Consider the following 15,828-nt stretch of genomic DNA (forward strand, 5'->3'; position numbering starts at 1 on the left):
GCCACTTGTCCTTCTTGACGCTAATCATCTGCCAGCTCGCTCGCCTGGGGAAAAGAATGAGATATGAGATTTCAATTGGTGCCCCCATTTGGCAAATTTGTATTGGAAAATATTTTCGGTGATGAGATATTGATCTGACTCCATCGATCACTTCCTAATTCTTAATAATGTTTTCACTTTAATTTGCATCGATCTACACGTGAATACAGAGATGGAAGAGAGCAGAGTTCCGGAGCAAAACAGGCGGGTGATGGTAGCCATCGACGATAGCGAGGAGAGCTTCTACACTCTCAACTGGGCTCTAGACAATGTCTTCAAAAATGGCCAATCCCATCATTCCCATGAGGAAGAAGAAGAAGAACACAACAGCAGATGGCCAAAGAAGTCCTTTCTAAAGCGTTGCAAATGTGCATGCAAAAGATGGTATTTATGCTACCTGCATTAATTTCTTCCCCTTTTCAAAGAGGCCAAAGTTTCAAATGTTATAATAAAGAACGATTAGGTATATAGTCAATTAGTCATAAGATGTTTGTTTTTTTGTTTTTAGGTTAAAGCAGAAACTTTGGTTTTGGAAGGGGATCCCAAGGACAAAATTTGTCAAGCTGCTGAGGAAATGCGCATTGATCTTGTTGTTGTGGGCAGTCGTGGGCTTGGCAACATTACAAGGTAATAATAATGCACGTCTCATCTATGAAATTCTAAGTACAATTGTGGATATATCATGGGCTCTTTGGTAGCTTCTAACTTCTTTTTTTTTGAGTACAGCTCGGTTATAACTTGTTTTAAATTATAAGCTTTGTTTGGTAAAATCTGAACTTAAAATAATATTTTATCTTGAAACGTTATCCAAAATAGCGTTTAAAATAAGCTCTTCAGTTTTAAACTTTTCCTAGATGGCAGTGACCAACGATCTTAGACTCCTTTTCCTACGACTGATTTTTCTCCGGCGGTGTGATTGTGGGTGGATGGCAGGGTTGATGATGGTGGAATTTCATCCTTCTATTCCTCTTTTCTTCCAAAACATGGTTAATGTGATTTCTAAGAGCAACAAAGTTATTTTCAAACCTAGTATCATTGAACTCTTTCACGTACCTGCCCAACCAAATAGAAATTGTATGCTTCTATGATATTCACGCCGGGTAGTACGCCATCTTCGAACCAAATGATGCATTCTTCTAGAGTTCTTCCATCATCCAAGTCTGTTCCATGATTCTCAATATATCCTTGAAGTTGTGCCTTCATGATCTTCAAATTCTAATCGGTTACCCATTGATTCTGATCACATTTCTTGGCTTTCTTCAATCCTTTTGGGTAAATTCTCTAATGTAACAAGCTTTGGTGGTTGAATCTTGCTATTTCTTGAGGTTTTTAGGTAAAAACCCATCTTTTTAAACCATTCCATAGCCTCTTGGTCACCTGATGCACGGACAATGTCACCATAGAATTTGCAACCTGATAAACTGCCACTACCTTGAGGAACGATTAAACCACCACTGCTAGGTGCACTAAACGCCTTCTCCCAATTGCTCACAATGCCCTTCCCTTACTCATTCTTGAGCATGAGCTTCTACATTTTGAATTTCATTTTGGCCATCCATTCTCATTTCCTCAAAACTGATTACAGTCAACATAGGTCATCCCAACATCAACTTGGTCGAATTGATGCACATTGACTTCAAATATATCAAGAACGTTTAAGCTACCAAAATTGGTAACTAAACCATAACAATCTTCAACTAAGTGTGAGTCAAATTGATTTTCAAAGTGCACCGAATGTCTTGATGTATCCCCGAGAGCCATATGAGTATCAAATCTTGACATTTCAAGTACACGGGCTAAGTTGGCCTCGTCCTCTTCTTCCAAATACTCATTATTCAAAGGTTGGACATCTCTTTGTGCGGCGGGAACTAGCTCCTTGCCCTTCCCGGTCAATTTCTGTTTCAACTTGGCTAGAAAAGTGACATTTATATATGACAATCGTGTAGCTTGAGCAAAAACATAACTTTCAATCCATTCCAAAGCAAAGGCTTCCTCATGTTCCATTTCGGGTCCTACCCGAGATACCATAGCATGATAAGAGTCGAGTCTCCAATTTCCCCATCTTAACACTCTTTGGTACTCCTCAACAATTGTACCATCCAAATCATCAAAGTGACAAATCTCCATACTCGACACTTCCTCTTCCTCGTCTACTTGAGAGCTTCTCTCCAAATGCACACTCCTCTTCCTCTGGTACTCCTCAACAATTGTACCATCCAAATCATCAAAGTGACAAATCTCCATACTCGACACTTCCTCTTCCTCGTCTACTTGAGAGCTTCTCTCCAAATGCACACTCCTCTTCCTCGTCTACTTGAGAGCTTCTCTCCAAATGCACACTCGTTCCACCTATGTTTATACCTTGATTTTGACTTCCCAATCCTCCAAAGGCATCACCTTCTATTGGGCAAAGGATGATATGATACATTAGTGAGTTGCTGGGTAGGTAGGGGAATAACATGAAGTTGCATGGGTTGGCTTATCACTTCATCTTCTACCCGTCTTCTCCTAGCAAGGGGTTCATTTTCTCTTTCGTGAATTACCCGAGACCTCCCATGCCTCTTAGATGTATTTGAACTACTCGATCTTATCTCTATAGACTGGGTTTGACTAGAAATTCTGGGTATATTTTCCGTTTGATCAAGTTTGTACAGTATACGGTTATTACCTATTGCCTTACTTTTTCTTAAAACAACACCTTTCACCCTCAACATTTTCCCAACTAGTTTAATGTGAGAAAACCTTCCATTCTCTAACTTCCCGGACTTCACAGAATGACATAGTCTATCAAAGACCAGTTTGCTCCAATACCTCAGATTTTATACAATATAGCATGCATATATCATACTCTTTTCGGAGAGAAATCTTCCATGCTATTCAATTTTCATAGAATACACTTGTATAGCACATTAATGAGCATCTCATATTCCAATTTAAGATTGAACTTTTTACCAGAAAGTTGAGAGATTTCGGGTTCAGTTTCACAACGAGTTATGGTCCAGAACTCCGAGCAACTGTACTCGTATCTGTCTAAGTCCAAATATGACAAGGGCAACTCGAATATGCAGCTTAAGTCTCACCATCTACAGTAATGAGGTAATCTCCAACTTCGGACACAATGGTCTGGCCATCAATATTGGCATTGGCATAAAATTCAGATACATCTTCATCAAAATACCCAATGAAAGAACCTTAAAAGACCACAATCTTGTAAGGATTGTATGATTTCCTTAGCGAGACTCTTGTTTGTGCAGTGCTCTTTGAACTCTTTTCTGTCAAAAATTCTTTCGGCCCGTAGCTTCTTGGCTAGTTCAACATAATCAATAGGTGGAGGTTGTTCTTCATGTGGTTGTGAGATAGATTCTCCTTAGTTCGACGTTTGTCTGTTCTTCATGCGGTTGTGAGATAGATTCTCCTTAGTTTGACGTTTGTCTTTGAAAAATTCTACTTGATATCTTTTGTCACAAAGTTGACTTGTGTTCAACAGATTGAAGCTAAGTTTAATTCTTCTATGTAGGATACATCTTCAAATTTTAGTCCCTTCTTGATGAGTGTTCCGGTTCGTTTTGTTTCACCGCATCGCTCGTTTTCACCGAAAATAACTTTTGGTCCTTTGATATTTTTGAACTCTATTAGACTAGCTTTATTGTCGGTCATATGTCGAGAACATCCACTATCAAAGTACCAAATTTCCTGTAATAATGTTAATTGTTTTTAGGTACCTAAATTTGCTTGGGTCCTTTTTTATTAGGGATTGTAGGCAATCAAATTCACCTAGATCCCACTAATTTAAGATTAGGTGATTTGTAACCATTTGAGAATTTATAATCATAATGAAATTGTGAAAAATATTTTGATGCAGGTTTTTTAAAATTATTTGCACCTGGGAAGTTGATAGTTGCTTAATTATATAAAAGTAGCAAATTTGGACTTGGTCCATAGTTTGGTTTCAAATAGCCAATTATCATTAGTGGGGTATAATCTCCCAGCCCCAATTCTTGAAATTCTCCTTATAGTCCTAATGAGGTCTTTTTGCACTAGACTCATTGGTTCTCCTTTGAGAAACAAATTTTTACTTTTTAAAATCTTGCTTTTTAGCTATGATAATATTGTGATATTTCGGCCTTGCAAGTGATTTTTCAGTATTAATTTTATTTCCAAATCCTTGTCTCACACTGCTTTCTTGACTCTTAACAAATTTTACTACTTAAGCATTATTAATTAAAGTAGTAGTAGAATTGGTCAGTTTCTCGGGGATTTTAGAACATGTTGGATCATAATCTTGTCTGGCTTTATCTCTTGATGATTTTTGCATACTTACCATTTTGTCCATTATTTTGAACGAATGTGTAATATGTCGCAATTATTTGCATGAGGTTATATTCTCTAACCTCTCTAGAATTGGCATGTCTCGGAAGTGCTTTTTCTATCTATTTTGTAAACTGTAAAATTTGCATTTGAAAAATCCGTTAGAGTAAAATCAGTACCTTAAAATACCATAGTCCTATATTGATTGTGCCCTTCAGGTATCTTATAATCGTCTTAATGGCGATGCGGTGGCTTTTTTTTTAGATTTGCTTGAAATTTTGCACACATTCCCACATCATAAGATATGTTTTGTCAGCTTGCAGTTAGATATAGAAGTGAACCAATCATTCCTCTATATTTTGTTTAATTGACATTATTTCCATCTTCATCCTTGTATAGCCTTAATGATGTGCTCATTGGAATTTTGATTGACGATTTTCCATCAAGGCCAAAGAAAATTTCTTCGTTCATTTGTTTGACTTGCAAGCCCAAGAAGTAATTTAATTCACCCATCATACTCATCTCAAACCTGTTCTGCCAAATATAATTTCATCAACATAAATATGCACTAATAAAATATGTTCACCATTTTGAATTTGAAAAAAGGTTTTATCAACTAGGCCTTCGGTGAATCCACGGGTTATCAAGAATATTGACAAGGTATCATACCAAGCTCTATGTGCTTGTTTCAATCCATACAATGTTTTTTTAAGTTTGTAGACTTTATAACATTCGCCTTTTACCTCGAAACTTGGGGGTTGTTCAACATAGAATTTTTCTTCAAGAAATTCATTCAAGAATGCGCTCTTGACGTCTATTTGGTAAACAGTGAAGTCTGTGTGTCCAACGTAGGCTAGGAAAATTCTTATCGCTTCAACTCTTGCCACGGGTGCAAAAGTTATATCAAAATCTTTTCCTTCTTCTTGAGAGTAGTCCTTTGCAAAGAGTCTAGCTAAGGCAATTGTTGGTCCCAAAGAGGTAAGGTAGAAGTCTAGAGGGGCTGAATAGGATTTTATATCAATTTCGCCAATTATATTGCAAGATTAGCTTAGGCAATAAAGAAACAAAAACTCTTAACTAATTGTTAGAGTCCTATACACAATGAAAAATTAAATAGCATGTTGTGATTGTGTCAAGTAGATATCACGTGAGAAACAAGTAAGTAAGAGTAAATAAATAAAGCAGTAAAAGAGCACAAAAATTTATAGTGGTTCGGAGGTGATTTAATCCTCCTACTCAATTTTTTCCTATTTCTAGGGACAATTCACTATATCCACCACCTCTTAGTTCCAAGATACAATGAATTCCGTGATCTAGTGCTTTGATCACCAAGCCTACACTAATCAAGCTCAACCAGTGCCTTTAACACTGTAACAAGATTTCACAATTCCGTGCTACTATCCTCCCTTCTACACTCCTATAGAATGCCTAAACAGGATTTCACAACTCCGTGTTACTTTTCCCTTTCTACGCTTCGGTAGAATTACAACTAAGATCTCACAACTCCGTGTGACAATCTTCTTCCTATTCTCCCGTAGGGAAACCACTTGTTTGTAACAAAACAAGTTTCTCTTGCTTGAAACTTTGAGACTTTGTTGACGGATTCTTCAATATGCAGCAAGTCTCTCTATGATGAAAATTTTAGCACTTTTAGATATTTCTTTGTAAGCTCTGTATCACTTGAGTATTTTTCTCTGTAAGCTTTCTCTAGCAGTTTGTTTGATTGGATTTGTATGCTCTCCAACCCCTTGCTTCAGTCTTCAAATATTCATCCTTAAATAGCAGTTTTGAGAATTTGTCCGTTGAAAAAAGAAAATCTCAAATTTAAAATCTGTCAACTAGTCTTGTAGCCTTTTTAGAGATCCTTTTCTCTTATCTTATCTTTTAGTGCTATGTTAGAAAATATTCAACAATCTTATTGAGCTCCAAGACCACGCAAATAGGCTCCAAAAAATTTATTTGATGTAGATCACGCCTTTTGAAAATTTAATCTTCAAATATGTGCTCCAATCTACTCCCTTTCTATTTTAGACACTTTTGTTTTATAACTTGAGCTCATACTTTTTCTCAATTTACGACTACAGACTTAGCCAATGGGATCTTTGATTTAATCTGAACTTCATCTCTAATTGATTCCCAATTGAGACATGCGAATTAATTCTTCAAGCAAATTTCATCCCAAGCATCTTGACCTCTCACCCCAAAGACTTGAAATCGTCGACCAAATACTTGAAATCTTCGCCCATTGCAATTTTTTCTCATACTTCAATCCAAGTAAACTTTTTCTCATTGCAATTTTATCCCACTATCCAAGGCAAACTTCAGCGATTCCCAGAGACCTTAGAGCTAATATATCAGGTTTCTAACCACTCCATCCATACGGCCTTTTGGTTAATATGTCATTCTTCTTGATGTACTCCTTCCTTTTCACAAATGCTTTATCTTCAAGATAGCTTCATGCAATCTTCAATTTCACGTCTTCTTTTTCTTCGAATTGGCGAGTGGATGAGACTTCGAGAATACATATCGTATGTATACATCTTCTTTTATTTTTATATGCATACATCTTCCTTTACTTTTCTCTTTTTAATATATTTAATAATTTCTCTTTCATGGTCTATGACATAATTAGATTTAAACAAATAAAATTGGAGGTTCTACGAATTACAATTTGACATATCAAAAGTTATTACAATTTATTCCTAACAATTTTTTCCATTTTGATAATGTCAAAACTTATACTCAGTCATTGGCTTTAAGTCTAACAATAAATTAAAATTTTGTTCAATTTTATTTGACAAAGCCATGATCAGTTTGACAAAATATTCAAGGAAATTAATTTGGCATGTGAATTAATTTTAGACAAGTCCTATACGAATTTTAATATAAACTTTGATCAATTCTAAATTTTGTTATGCATTTAACACTTTTGTCTTTTTAATTCACAATCTAAATCTGGCAAAGAAATTTTATAGCAAAATTAAACTTAGACCATAAGGAAATTATTATAGATATTTTGAGAGATTTAAAATACAGAGGAATTCGAGCATATTACAATAATCAGATGAGTTTTTTGAAATTCATGATCAGATTACCTTCTTGGTTTTAGTACTCCCACATCTTTCTTCAAGATGTCTTTGATGTGTTTCCTCATCTTGTAAACATCATCTTTGACTTTTCACATGCCAAGCTCTTGGTTACTTGTCCAGCCATATAATATCCAAAAGGCTTTTTTTATATTGGTTACGTTCTAGGAAGAACTCCTACTTCCCACCAATCAACGCATTCATCAAAACTTCTTTCGTAGCCTAGGTTTACGCCCAGGTTTCCTGTGTGATCTCTCAGTTTGAACCACATCTCGATTTTTTTTCTCTTTGCATCTTCTTCCTTATTCTATAATAGCCATTTCTTTAAAAATCCTGATACATTTTCTTTGGTCCAAATTTTCTGTGGAATGGAGGATCCTTTGGAACATTCAAACCAATCTCCAATTGTTCTTTTGGATGATCCTGCACTTTAGGAATAAAGTGTAATGTTTTGATGAGGCAAATGTTTTTTTAATAAAATAAAATTTAGAAATTCTAAATTTTCAAAATTACATTTCGCTCATCAAAACATTATACTTTATTCCTAACAATTTTTCCTTTTTTGATGATGTCGAAACTTATACCCAAGTCATTTGGCTATGTCAATTTTTGAAAAATAATCTTTTAATCCTATTTTATTACGACTAGCCATTTGATGGATTTAACAAGATATATGACTTAGAGATTTTAAAATTGGACGAACATAACCGTATATTTGAGACTAAGCGTGCGGTTCACACCTTTCATTTTATCTTTAATTTTCTCCCCCCCTTAATTTTATCTTCTCAATTATACGTGATACATATAATGCTAAGTTCAATTAAAATCTTGAGACAACCAATAATTAGATATGCTAAGACAATACTAAGTAGACATGATACTAATTAAGCATGCATGATCAATCCATAAGCTAGCATATGTTAAGTGTACCAAAAATATAATGTGCTAGCTAAAAATATATACACCAAAAGTGAAAATGTGTCAAAACATTTTACCTCCCATTAAACTTGGCATTGATGTAAGCTCTTAATTTCTTGAAGTCATTCTCAAAATCTTTGTGTTGAATAGGTACTGTCACTTGCCCGATCGATCACATAGTTTCGGGTGACGGAAGTTTGAAAGTTTGATACCAGGCGAGTAGTTTAGAGAGGGCGGGGGAGGGGTGAATAGACTTCTCTAACTTTTCAAACTTTCTTGCACACACAAAACTTTGGTAAATTCAACTACAAGTAACAAGTATAAACAAGTTAAATAACTTAGAGTGCACAGCGAAATAAATAACGATAAAGTGTTATGCTTGATTGTGCGGTGCTCAAAGAGAGATTCTAAACATGTAACACATTAGAATGACTTGATAAGGTTCAAAGATGATGTACGCAAAATTTGGTTCGCATGCAAACGTGGAAACTATCAAACCCAGACAGATAAAGATAGGCTATCAATAATAACGGGGTTAGTTCGCAGTTAATAAAAGCATGCAGATAATAACGTGAGCAGTAAGTAAAGTAGAGAGGGAGATTTGTAGTGGTTCGGAGATGGTGTAGTTCCCTTACTCCACTTTCTTTGATCTTGGACGTTCATCTTGATCAGCTACACATTATTGCTAACTTGCATTGCGGTGATTTAATGCAAGAGATGAGCTTTTTACATTGAGTTTGAAAATTCTCACATGACAAAACTTCAAAAGTCGTATATGTCGGCTCATCGGCTGAATTTTCACCAAAATATAATTTTCTTATCTTGACGGATTCAAAATGATGAAATCTTCTAAAAGATTTGCTGATTCTTGCCTGAGTGAAAAATATATTTTCGAACATTTCTTCTGCTGAAATAATTTGAGATACATAGCAAGAGATTTAAATGAGAAAGAAGATGTGTGGAAGAATTCACACATCTTTCTTATCATGTCCACAAGCTTCCAAACTTGTAGTCAACTTAGCAAGACATGTGTCCACATTACAGCATGCACTAACCAGTGTCATCTTTTCAAAAATATGCTTTTAATAAGATTTGAACACAAACCCAACAAAGTATGTCTCCTAAGCTTTTACCACTATGCTATATTAACACATTGATTAATATCTCTGGATGTTAGTGTCATCTTTTCGAAAATATGCTTCTAATAAGATTTGAACACAAGCCCAACAAAGTATGTCTCCTAAGCTTTTACCACTATGCTATATTAACACATTGGTTAATATCTCTGGATATAATCTTTATTCCAAGAATGACTTTAGTAGCGCATTTTGGATAAATTAATAAATAAATTCGAGTATGCTTTTTTATCTCCATCTCAAAAATGTAAAGATTGAGTCTCAAACCTGTGACCTCTAACTTTGGCAACCTTGTTATATATCCACTTCACCACTTAATCCTTTAGTGTTTTCCATGGTAAATACTTCTCAAATAGTAATATTCTGGATAAGTATATTTTGCTAAGAAATTCGTAGAATTTGTCGCTCGACTTGGGACTTAGACAAATAGACAACTAGACTCAAAATAAAATAGGGAATTTCTAAAAATACAATTTTGGCTCATCAAAACTATTGCACCTTATTCATTACAAATTTCCCCTTTTTGATGATGCCAAAACCTATACCTGATCATTTTGGCTTAGTCCAGTCAAAAACAATAATCTTTTACTTTTCTTTCTTTTTATTTTATTTTGACTAGTAAATTTGTCGAGTTTAACAAAATTTGAACCTAAAGACTTTTTACTTTTAGACACGTAAAGAATGTTGCAATTTTTGAGGATTAATTTTAATTTTTATCAACTTTATTCTCTTCCTGAAATTGCATTTACAAAGCTAATCATTTGTCTAAAAATTAAAAAGAATAAGGATAAATATGATATGACTAGATAGATTAATTTTAGTACTGCATCAAAGTTAACAAGTCATATTTACATACTTAGCAAAATATATTGATGTACTAAACATCTTCATGGTCCAATCATGCTATTAACTCTAACTCTTTGCTTAACAAAATTACCTTTGCAATTTGCATGATAATAAATCTGCTTAACTTGGCCTTTGAGATAGCATGAGAATGCACCACGTATGTCTTTTTTGCTTGTGGGAAAAATATTTCGTGTGTACCACTTAGCACATTTGAAGATGATCCTTCCTACCTTCCTTCAAATCGGACACGTCTGGTATGAGAGCTACAAATGATGCAATTATATCTTCACTTGGTGAACCTCCTTCCCCCTAAAGGTATGCAATGCTCGAACTGCTTGATCCTTGGCCACCATGTCCACCAAAATTTCCAAGTCCACCAAAATGAGAGGGTTGTCCCTTTTCCCCCCTTTTTGGTGTAATCAAAAATAGATTTGACCATGTCTGTACCTTTCTGGTGATAGAGTAACTATCTCCTTGACTACCGAATCGGTACGGAAAGTAGTACTAGCCATCCATTGGAGAAAATCTTTGATTATAGATAGCTCCTTTTTTATCATTCGAATTTCTCCTTCATATGTGTCAATTCTTTCATTTGATTTTCGTAGCTTCTCCACCTCCATGCACATTCTAAAAATCAACTTCTCATGCTATATTTTGTGCACCAAATTCTCGTCATGGTGTGATTCTTCAAGATTTGCTTGAGCTTTTCTTTCTTCTTCAAGAGCTACGGTCAACCTGTCAACAAAAGTGTTCAAAAATTCATGAATTGTTGTGTTAGAGCCTTCAACACGCTCGGCCAGTCCGAAAAAAATGATCACAGAGTGTTTGGTAATCATTTTTAATGGACTTGTCAGTAGCTTGGATAGCCTCCTTGAGTTTCGTTAATGCTTTGACAACTTCAACATTGGAATCTTTTTCTTCATTGCCTTTGTGGGTTTCCTCAACATCATTCGAATTTTATGCCAAGAACTCAACATTAAAGTTTTCATCAACTTCATTTTGGACTTCATTCTCCTTTGGTTGGTCATCCAACTCAACATTTTCTCTTTGGTGGTGCCCTTCTTCCTCAGCTTCTGGATCAACCACTTGAACAGTAGGTAAAACTGGTTCATCATTTACCACAAAATCAGTACTCAAATCTGTCATAAAGCCATCCCCTTCACCCCTTTGGTCATCCCCTGTAGTTTCTTCATTGTTTTCAGCCTGGAATGTGTTGGAATTGTCCAAGGTCACATTCTGCTCATCAACAACCACTTTCTCATCTTCAACAATCACATCTTAATCTATAATCTCCACTCTTGGGGTTCTTTTCTTCCTAAAGACACGGCTTATGGGAATATCGTCATCTTCTTCATTAACATCTTCTTCTACCCTTTCTCTTTTATCATTAATTCGAAACAAATACTTGCTAGAGAGAATTGGTTTTCTATCATTCATCTTGATGCCTTTCTTCCTCAAAATTTCACCAATCATTAGACCAAAGCTTGGCTTTTCATTTCCTTCACCATGGTAATTAAACGGTCAAAAATCACTTTGCTCCAATCTAACATACTAGCAATTTGTAAGGTAAACTTATCATATCCTCCTAATTTGCACAGAATACATTTTGCAATAATTTCACCAAGCTTACTATATTCCCGCTTAGACAACAAACCTTTCTTCCCAAAATATTTAGGCACTTGTAAACTGTCACTTATTCGGACCTCATGCCAAAACTCAAGTTGATCAAAGTAGTAGTTATCGAGAGTTAAATCATCCTTAGAGAAATCAAATAAATTCCTAACATCATTTTGATCAATAGACACTCTCACTCCATTCACATGAGATTTAATCATATTATTTTTCATTTTTGCATGATTGAAGAAATCGAAAGCTTAATCATAAAAATACCCATATATTGAAACATGCAAACCTTTTGATGCCCGCATTTCTCCAATCCATCAAAAATATTTTGAGCAAGTTCCAGATTTGTTGCAATCTTCTTGAAATCAGCTGGGTCTAGGAGGTGCCCGATGTTGATTTTATCGATTGAAGTAGTGGGTTCTGTGTTGTTAGATGCTTTCCTACTTGAGGAAGCCATTTTTGGAGTTAATTTGGAGTGGGTATCAAAGATGAAGTGAGGATGAGAGAATATGAGAGGTTTGGCTATGGAGTCTCGTAAAAGAGAGAGGAGAGAGTTTTTGAATTTGGGTTTGTTTGGAAGAGGAAGAGTCTTTTAAGGCTTTTAGGGCTAGAGGGATGAAAATGCCCTTAATGAAAGGCTTAGTGAGTTTTAAAAATTGAGGGCAATTTGATCAAATTAAAGGGTATGGAGTGGTTTTTAGCTCAATGATATCTCAGATGAATCAGATTCATGCACAAAAGATACATGCAAAAATATTTTCTACAACAAGAAATAATAATAAAGAATTAATTCAACCAATTTTCAAAGAGGTAGATGCACATTAAATTTTATCCTCTGACACATGATACATGTGTTATGCAAACAAGAGCAACTTTTTCAAAGTAAATTTTCATGTCCCAGATAAAACTCTATGCTTACAGTTGGCTGCTCTAGTAAGTAGGGTAAAAATTTTACAAAATCTTCACATAAGACACATACAGATTTGGTTAAAATCATGCAAAAGATAGCTTTAAGCTTTAAGGATTATAAGACACGTTTTTTGTTTTATAAAAAAATTGCATTTTAATTAACACGAAATTACATAACATTCAAAATACAATTAACAGACATTATGCAATTAGCACATATAGGTACGTGACCAAAAATAAGATAAACACGGTAACCAAAATTAAATTAAACAAATTGAGCTTAAAAAAATAAATATAATACTTAGCTCATTTCGATCATGCCTTAGTGTCACGCCCCACTTTTAGGACATGACACGACCGTATCGTTACGTGAAGACCTGTAACAATACGAAGCCTAACCATACATACCTCTCAGAATCTTCATAATAACTCTTGAATATACAATAATTCCACAACCCAAAATTATAAAATATAATCGACTTGTTCTTCCCAAAAACTCATCAAATCCACTATTAGATATTTATAATTAAGAGTAGTATGTCCAAAATGCATCACAAGCACCAAAACCAAGCACAATGGTCTACCAAAAATACAAAGGGTCAAAGGGAAAGTCTAAATAAACAAAAGTCCATGATAAGCTCCAAAACTAGGACTAAGTCTCCAAGTTTCAAAAGTCACCTTCGAGACCCCACCACTTGTGCTCGTGCTATTCACATGTCCTTAACTACTCAAAGAGTGAAATATAGAGGTCAAACTTACCTAGAATACTCCAATAGCTTTGAGATCTAAGCTTGAAGAAGATGGAGATCAAAGCTCCAAGGTTTTTCCTTCCCCTATCTCTCTCTAGTTAGCTCCCATTATCTTCTTCCTTTAAGGGTAAAGAGGGGTAATTTAGTAAATTCATCCAATATCAATTTTAATAACCTTTGACTTGTTGACCTATTTTAATAACATAGGTATATTTTTTTATTTCCAAGATAGTGGGTATTACAATCACCCCACCTTAAAATAAGTTTCGTCCTCAAAACTTACATACCATCAAACTTGAAGAGTTTAGGATAGCTATCCTTCATATCATCTTCCTTTTCCCATGTTGCTTCTCTTGGACTATGATGTGAACATTGCACTTTAACAAATGGGATTACTCGGGACCTCAATACTTGTTCCTTTTGGTCAATGATGCGAAGATGTATTTCTTCATAAGTTAAGTCATCCTAACTTGCAAAGGTTGATACTCCACAACATGACCCGGATCTGCAATGTATCTTCGTAGCATTGATACATGGAATACATTGTGTACTCCAGCTAGTTGTGGTGGTATGGCTAGCTCATAAGCCAAACTACCAACTCTACTCAAAATCTCAAATGGTCCACTGTAATGTGCACATAGTTTTCCTTTTTCTCCAAACCTCATTACTCCTCGAGATGGTGAAACTTTTAAATACACAAAATCTCCAACTTTGAATTTCAATTTTCTTCTTTTCAAGTTAGCCCAACTCTTTTGTCTGTCTTGGGAAGCTTTAATTCTTTTCCTAATTAATTGAATCTTCTCAAATGTGATTTGTACAGGTTTTGGCTCTAAGATCTTTCTTTCTCCAACTTCATCGTAATATAAAGGAGATCTACATTTCTTTCCAAATAAAGCTTCAAAAGGTGACATTCCTATACTCAATTGGTAGCTATTGTTATATGCAAACTCAATTTAAGTTAAGTATTTACTCCAACTACCCTTGACATCCAAGCCACAAGCTCGAAGCATATCCTCCAAGGTCAGAATAGTCCTCTCGGTTTTCCCATCGGTTTGTGGATGAAATGTAGTGCTTAATTTTAATTCAGTCCCCATGGCTCATTATAAGCTTCTCCAAAATTTTGACACAAATCAAGAGTTTCAGTCAGATACTATACTAACAGGTACACCATGAAACCTTACAACTTCTTTCACATACAACTTAGCTAGGTCTTCTTAATGGGTATAAAAATGTGCAAGCTTAGTGAGTCGATCCACAATAACCCAAATTGTATTTTTCCCACGAATCTTAATCAACTTAGGCAACTTTAATGCGATCTAATAATACCGATTTTGTAATCATAGTTTCTAATATCCTTCCTTGCTTATTTTGCAAAATAACCTCAACTTTTAAATCTTGAAAATCTTTCAACAATTGGGTTTGAGTAGTTACCACTATCACATTAACCGTGGAAAACTTACGACTTAAAGCACCAGCTACCATGTTAGCTTTACATGGATGATAATTAATAGTGAGGTTATATTCTTTTATTAGCTCCAACCATCATAGTTGTCTCATGTTCATTTCCTTTTGGGTAAAGAGGCACTCCAAACTCTTATGGTCTGAAAATATTTGACAAGATTCTCCATACAGGTAGTGCCTTCAAATTTTTAAAGCAAAAACCATAGCTGCTAGTTCTAAGTCATGAGTGGAGTTGTTAACTTCATGAGACTTCAATTGTCAAGAGGCATAGGCTACCACCTTATCATTTTGCATCAACACATATCCTAATCCGCTTCTTGAAGCATCACTATAAATAACAAATCTTTCTTCCCCAGATAATAGGGCTAAGATAGGTGCACCAACCAATAATTCCTTTAATTCTTGAAAGTTCTTCTCACACTCCTCATCCCAATTAAACTTTATACCCTTCCGAGTTAACCGAATCAATGACATAGTTATTAATGAGAAGTCTTTCACAAATCTCTTGTAATAACTTGTTAAACCCAGAAAACTCTTTAATTCTGTAATATTAGTGGGTCTCGGCCATTGTGTTATTGCTTCAACCTTAGTTGTGTCTACAGAAATCCCGTCTCTAGAAATTACATGACCAAGAAAAAATACCTCTTTACGCCAAAATTCACATTTACTTAGCTTGGCATACAATTCATTTCACTTCAAGGTGTGCAAGATGGTCCTTAGATGTTGAGCATGTTCTTCCTCACTCTTTGAATA

The 15,828-nt window shown here is 35.1% G+C and overlaps 1 protein-coding gene across 1 annotated transcript; it reads left to right on the forward strand.

Moving 5' to 3' along the window:
• Positions 1-204: 204 nt before the first annotated feature.
• Positions 205-14,911, forward strand: LOC109174374. The gene is made up of 3 exons (XM_019323612.1): positions 205-423; positions 548-666; positions 14,435-14,911. The coding sequence occupies exons 1-3, from the start codon at positions 212-214 to the stop codon at positions 14,473-14,475; spliced, it is 372 nt and encodes a 123-aa protein (XP_019179157.1). The 5' UTR covers positions 205-211; the 3' UTR covers positions 14,476-14,911.
• Positions 14,912-15,828: the final 917 nt, after the last annotated feature.

Source organism: Ipomoea nil, unplaced genomic scaffold, assembly GCF_001879475.1.
Source record: "Ipomoea nil cultivar Tokyo-kokei standard unplaced genomic scaffold, Asagao_1.1 scaffold0642, whole genome shotgun sequence".
NCBI classification, from domain to species: Eukaryota; Viridiplantae; Streptophyta; class Magnoliopsida; order Solanales; family Convolvulaceae; genus Ipomoea; species Ipomoea nil.

Coding starts and splice junctions, on each gene's coding strand:
- LOC109174374 (XM_019323612.1), top strand. CDS start 212: ATGGAAGAGAGCAGAGTTCCGGAGCAAAACAGGCGGGTGATGGTAGCC. Junction 424..547: donor AAATGTGCATGCAAAAGATG/GTATTTATGCTA, acceptor TTTTGTTTTTAG/GTTAAAGCAGAAACTTTGGT. Junction 667..14,434: donor GGGCTTGGCAACATTACAAG/GTAATAATAATG, acceptor TGATTTGTACAG/GTTTTGGCTCTAAGATCTTT.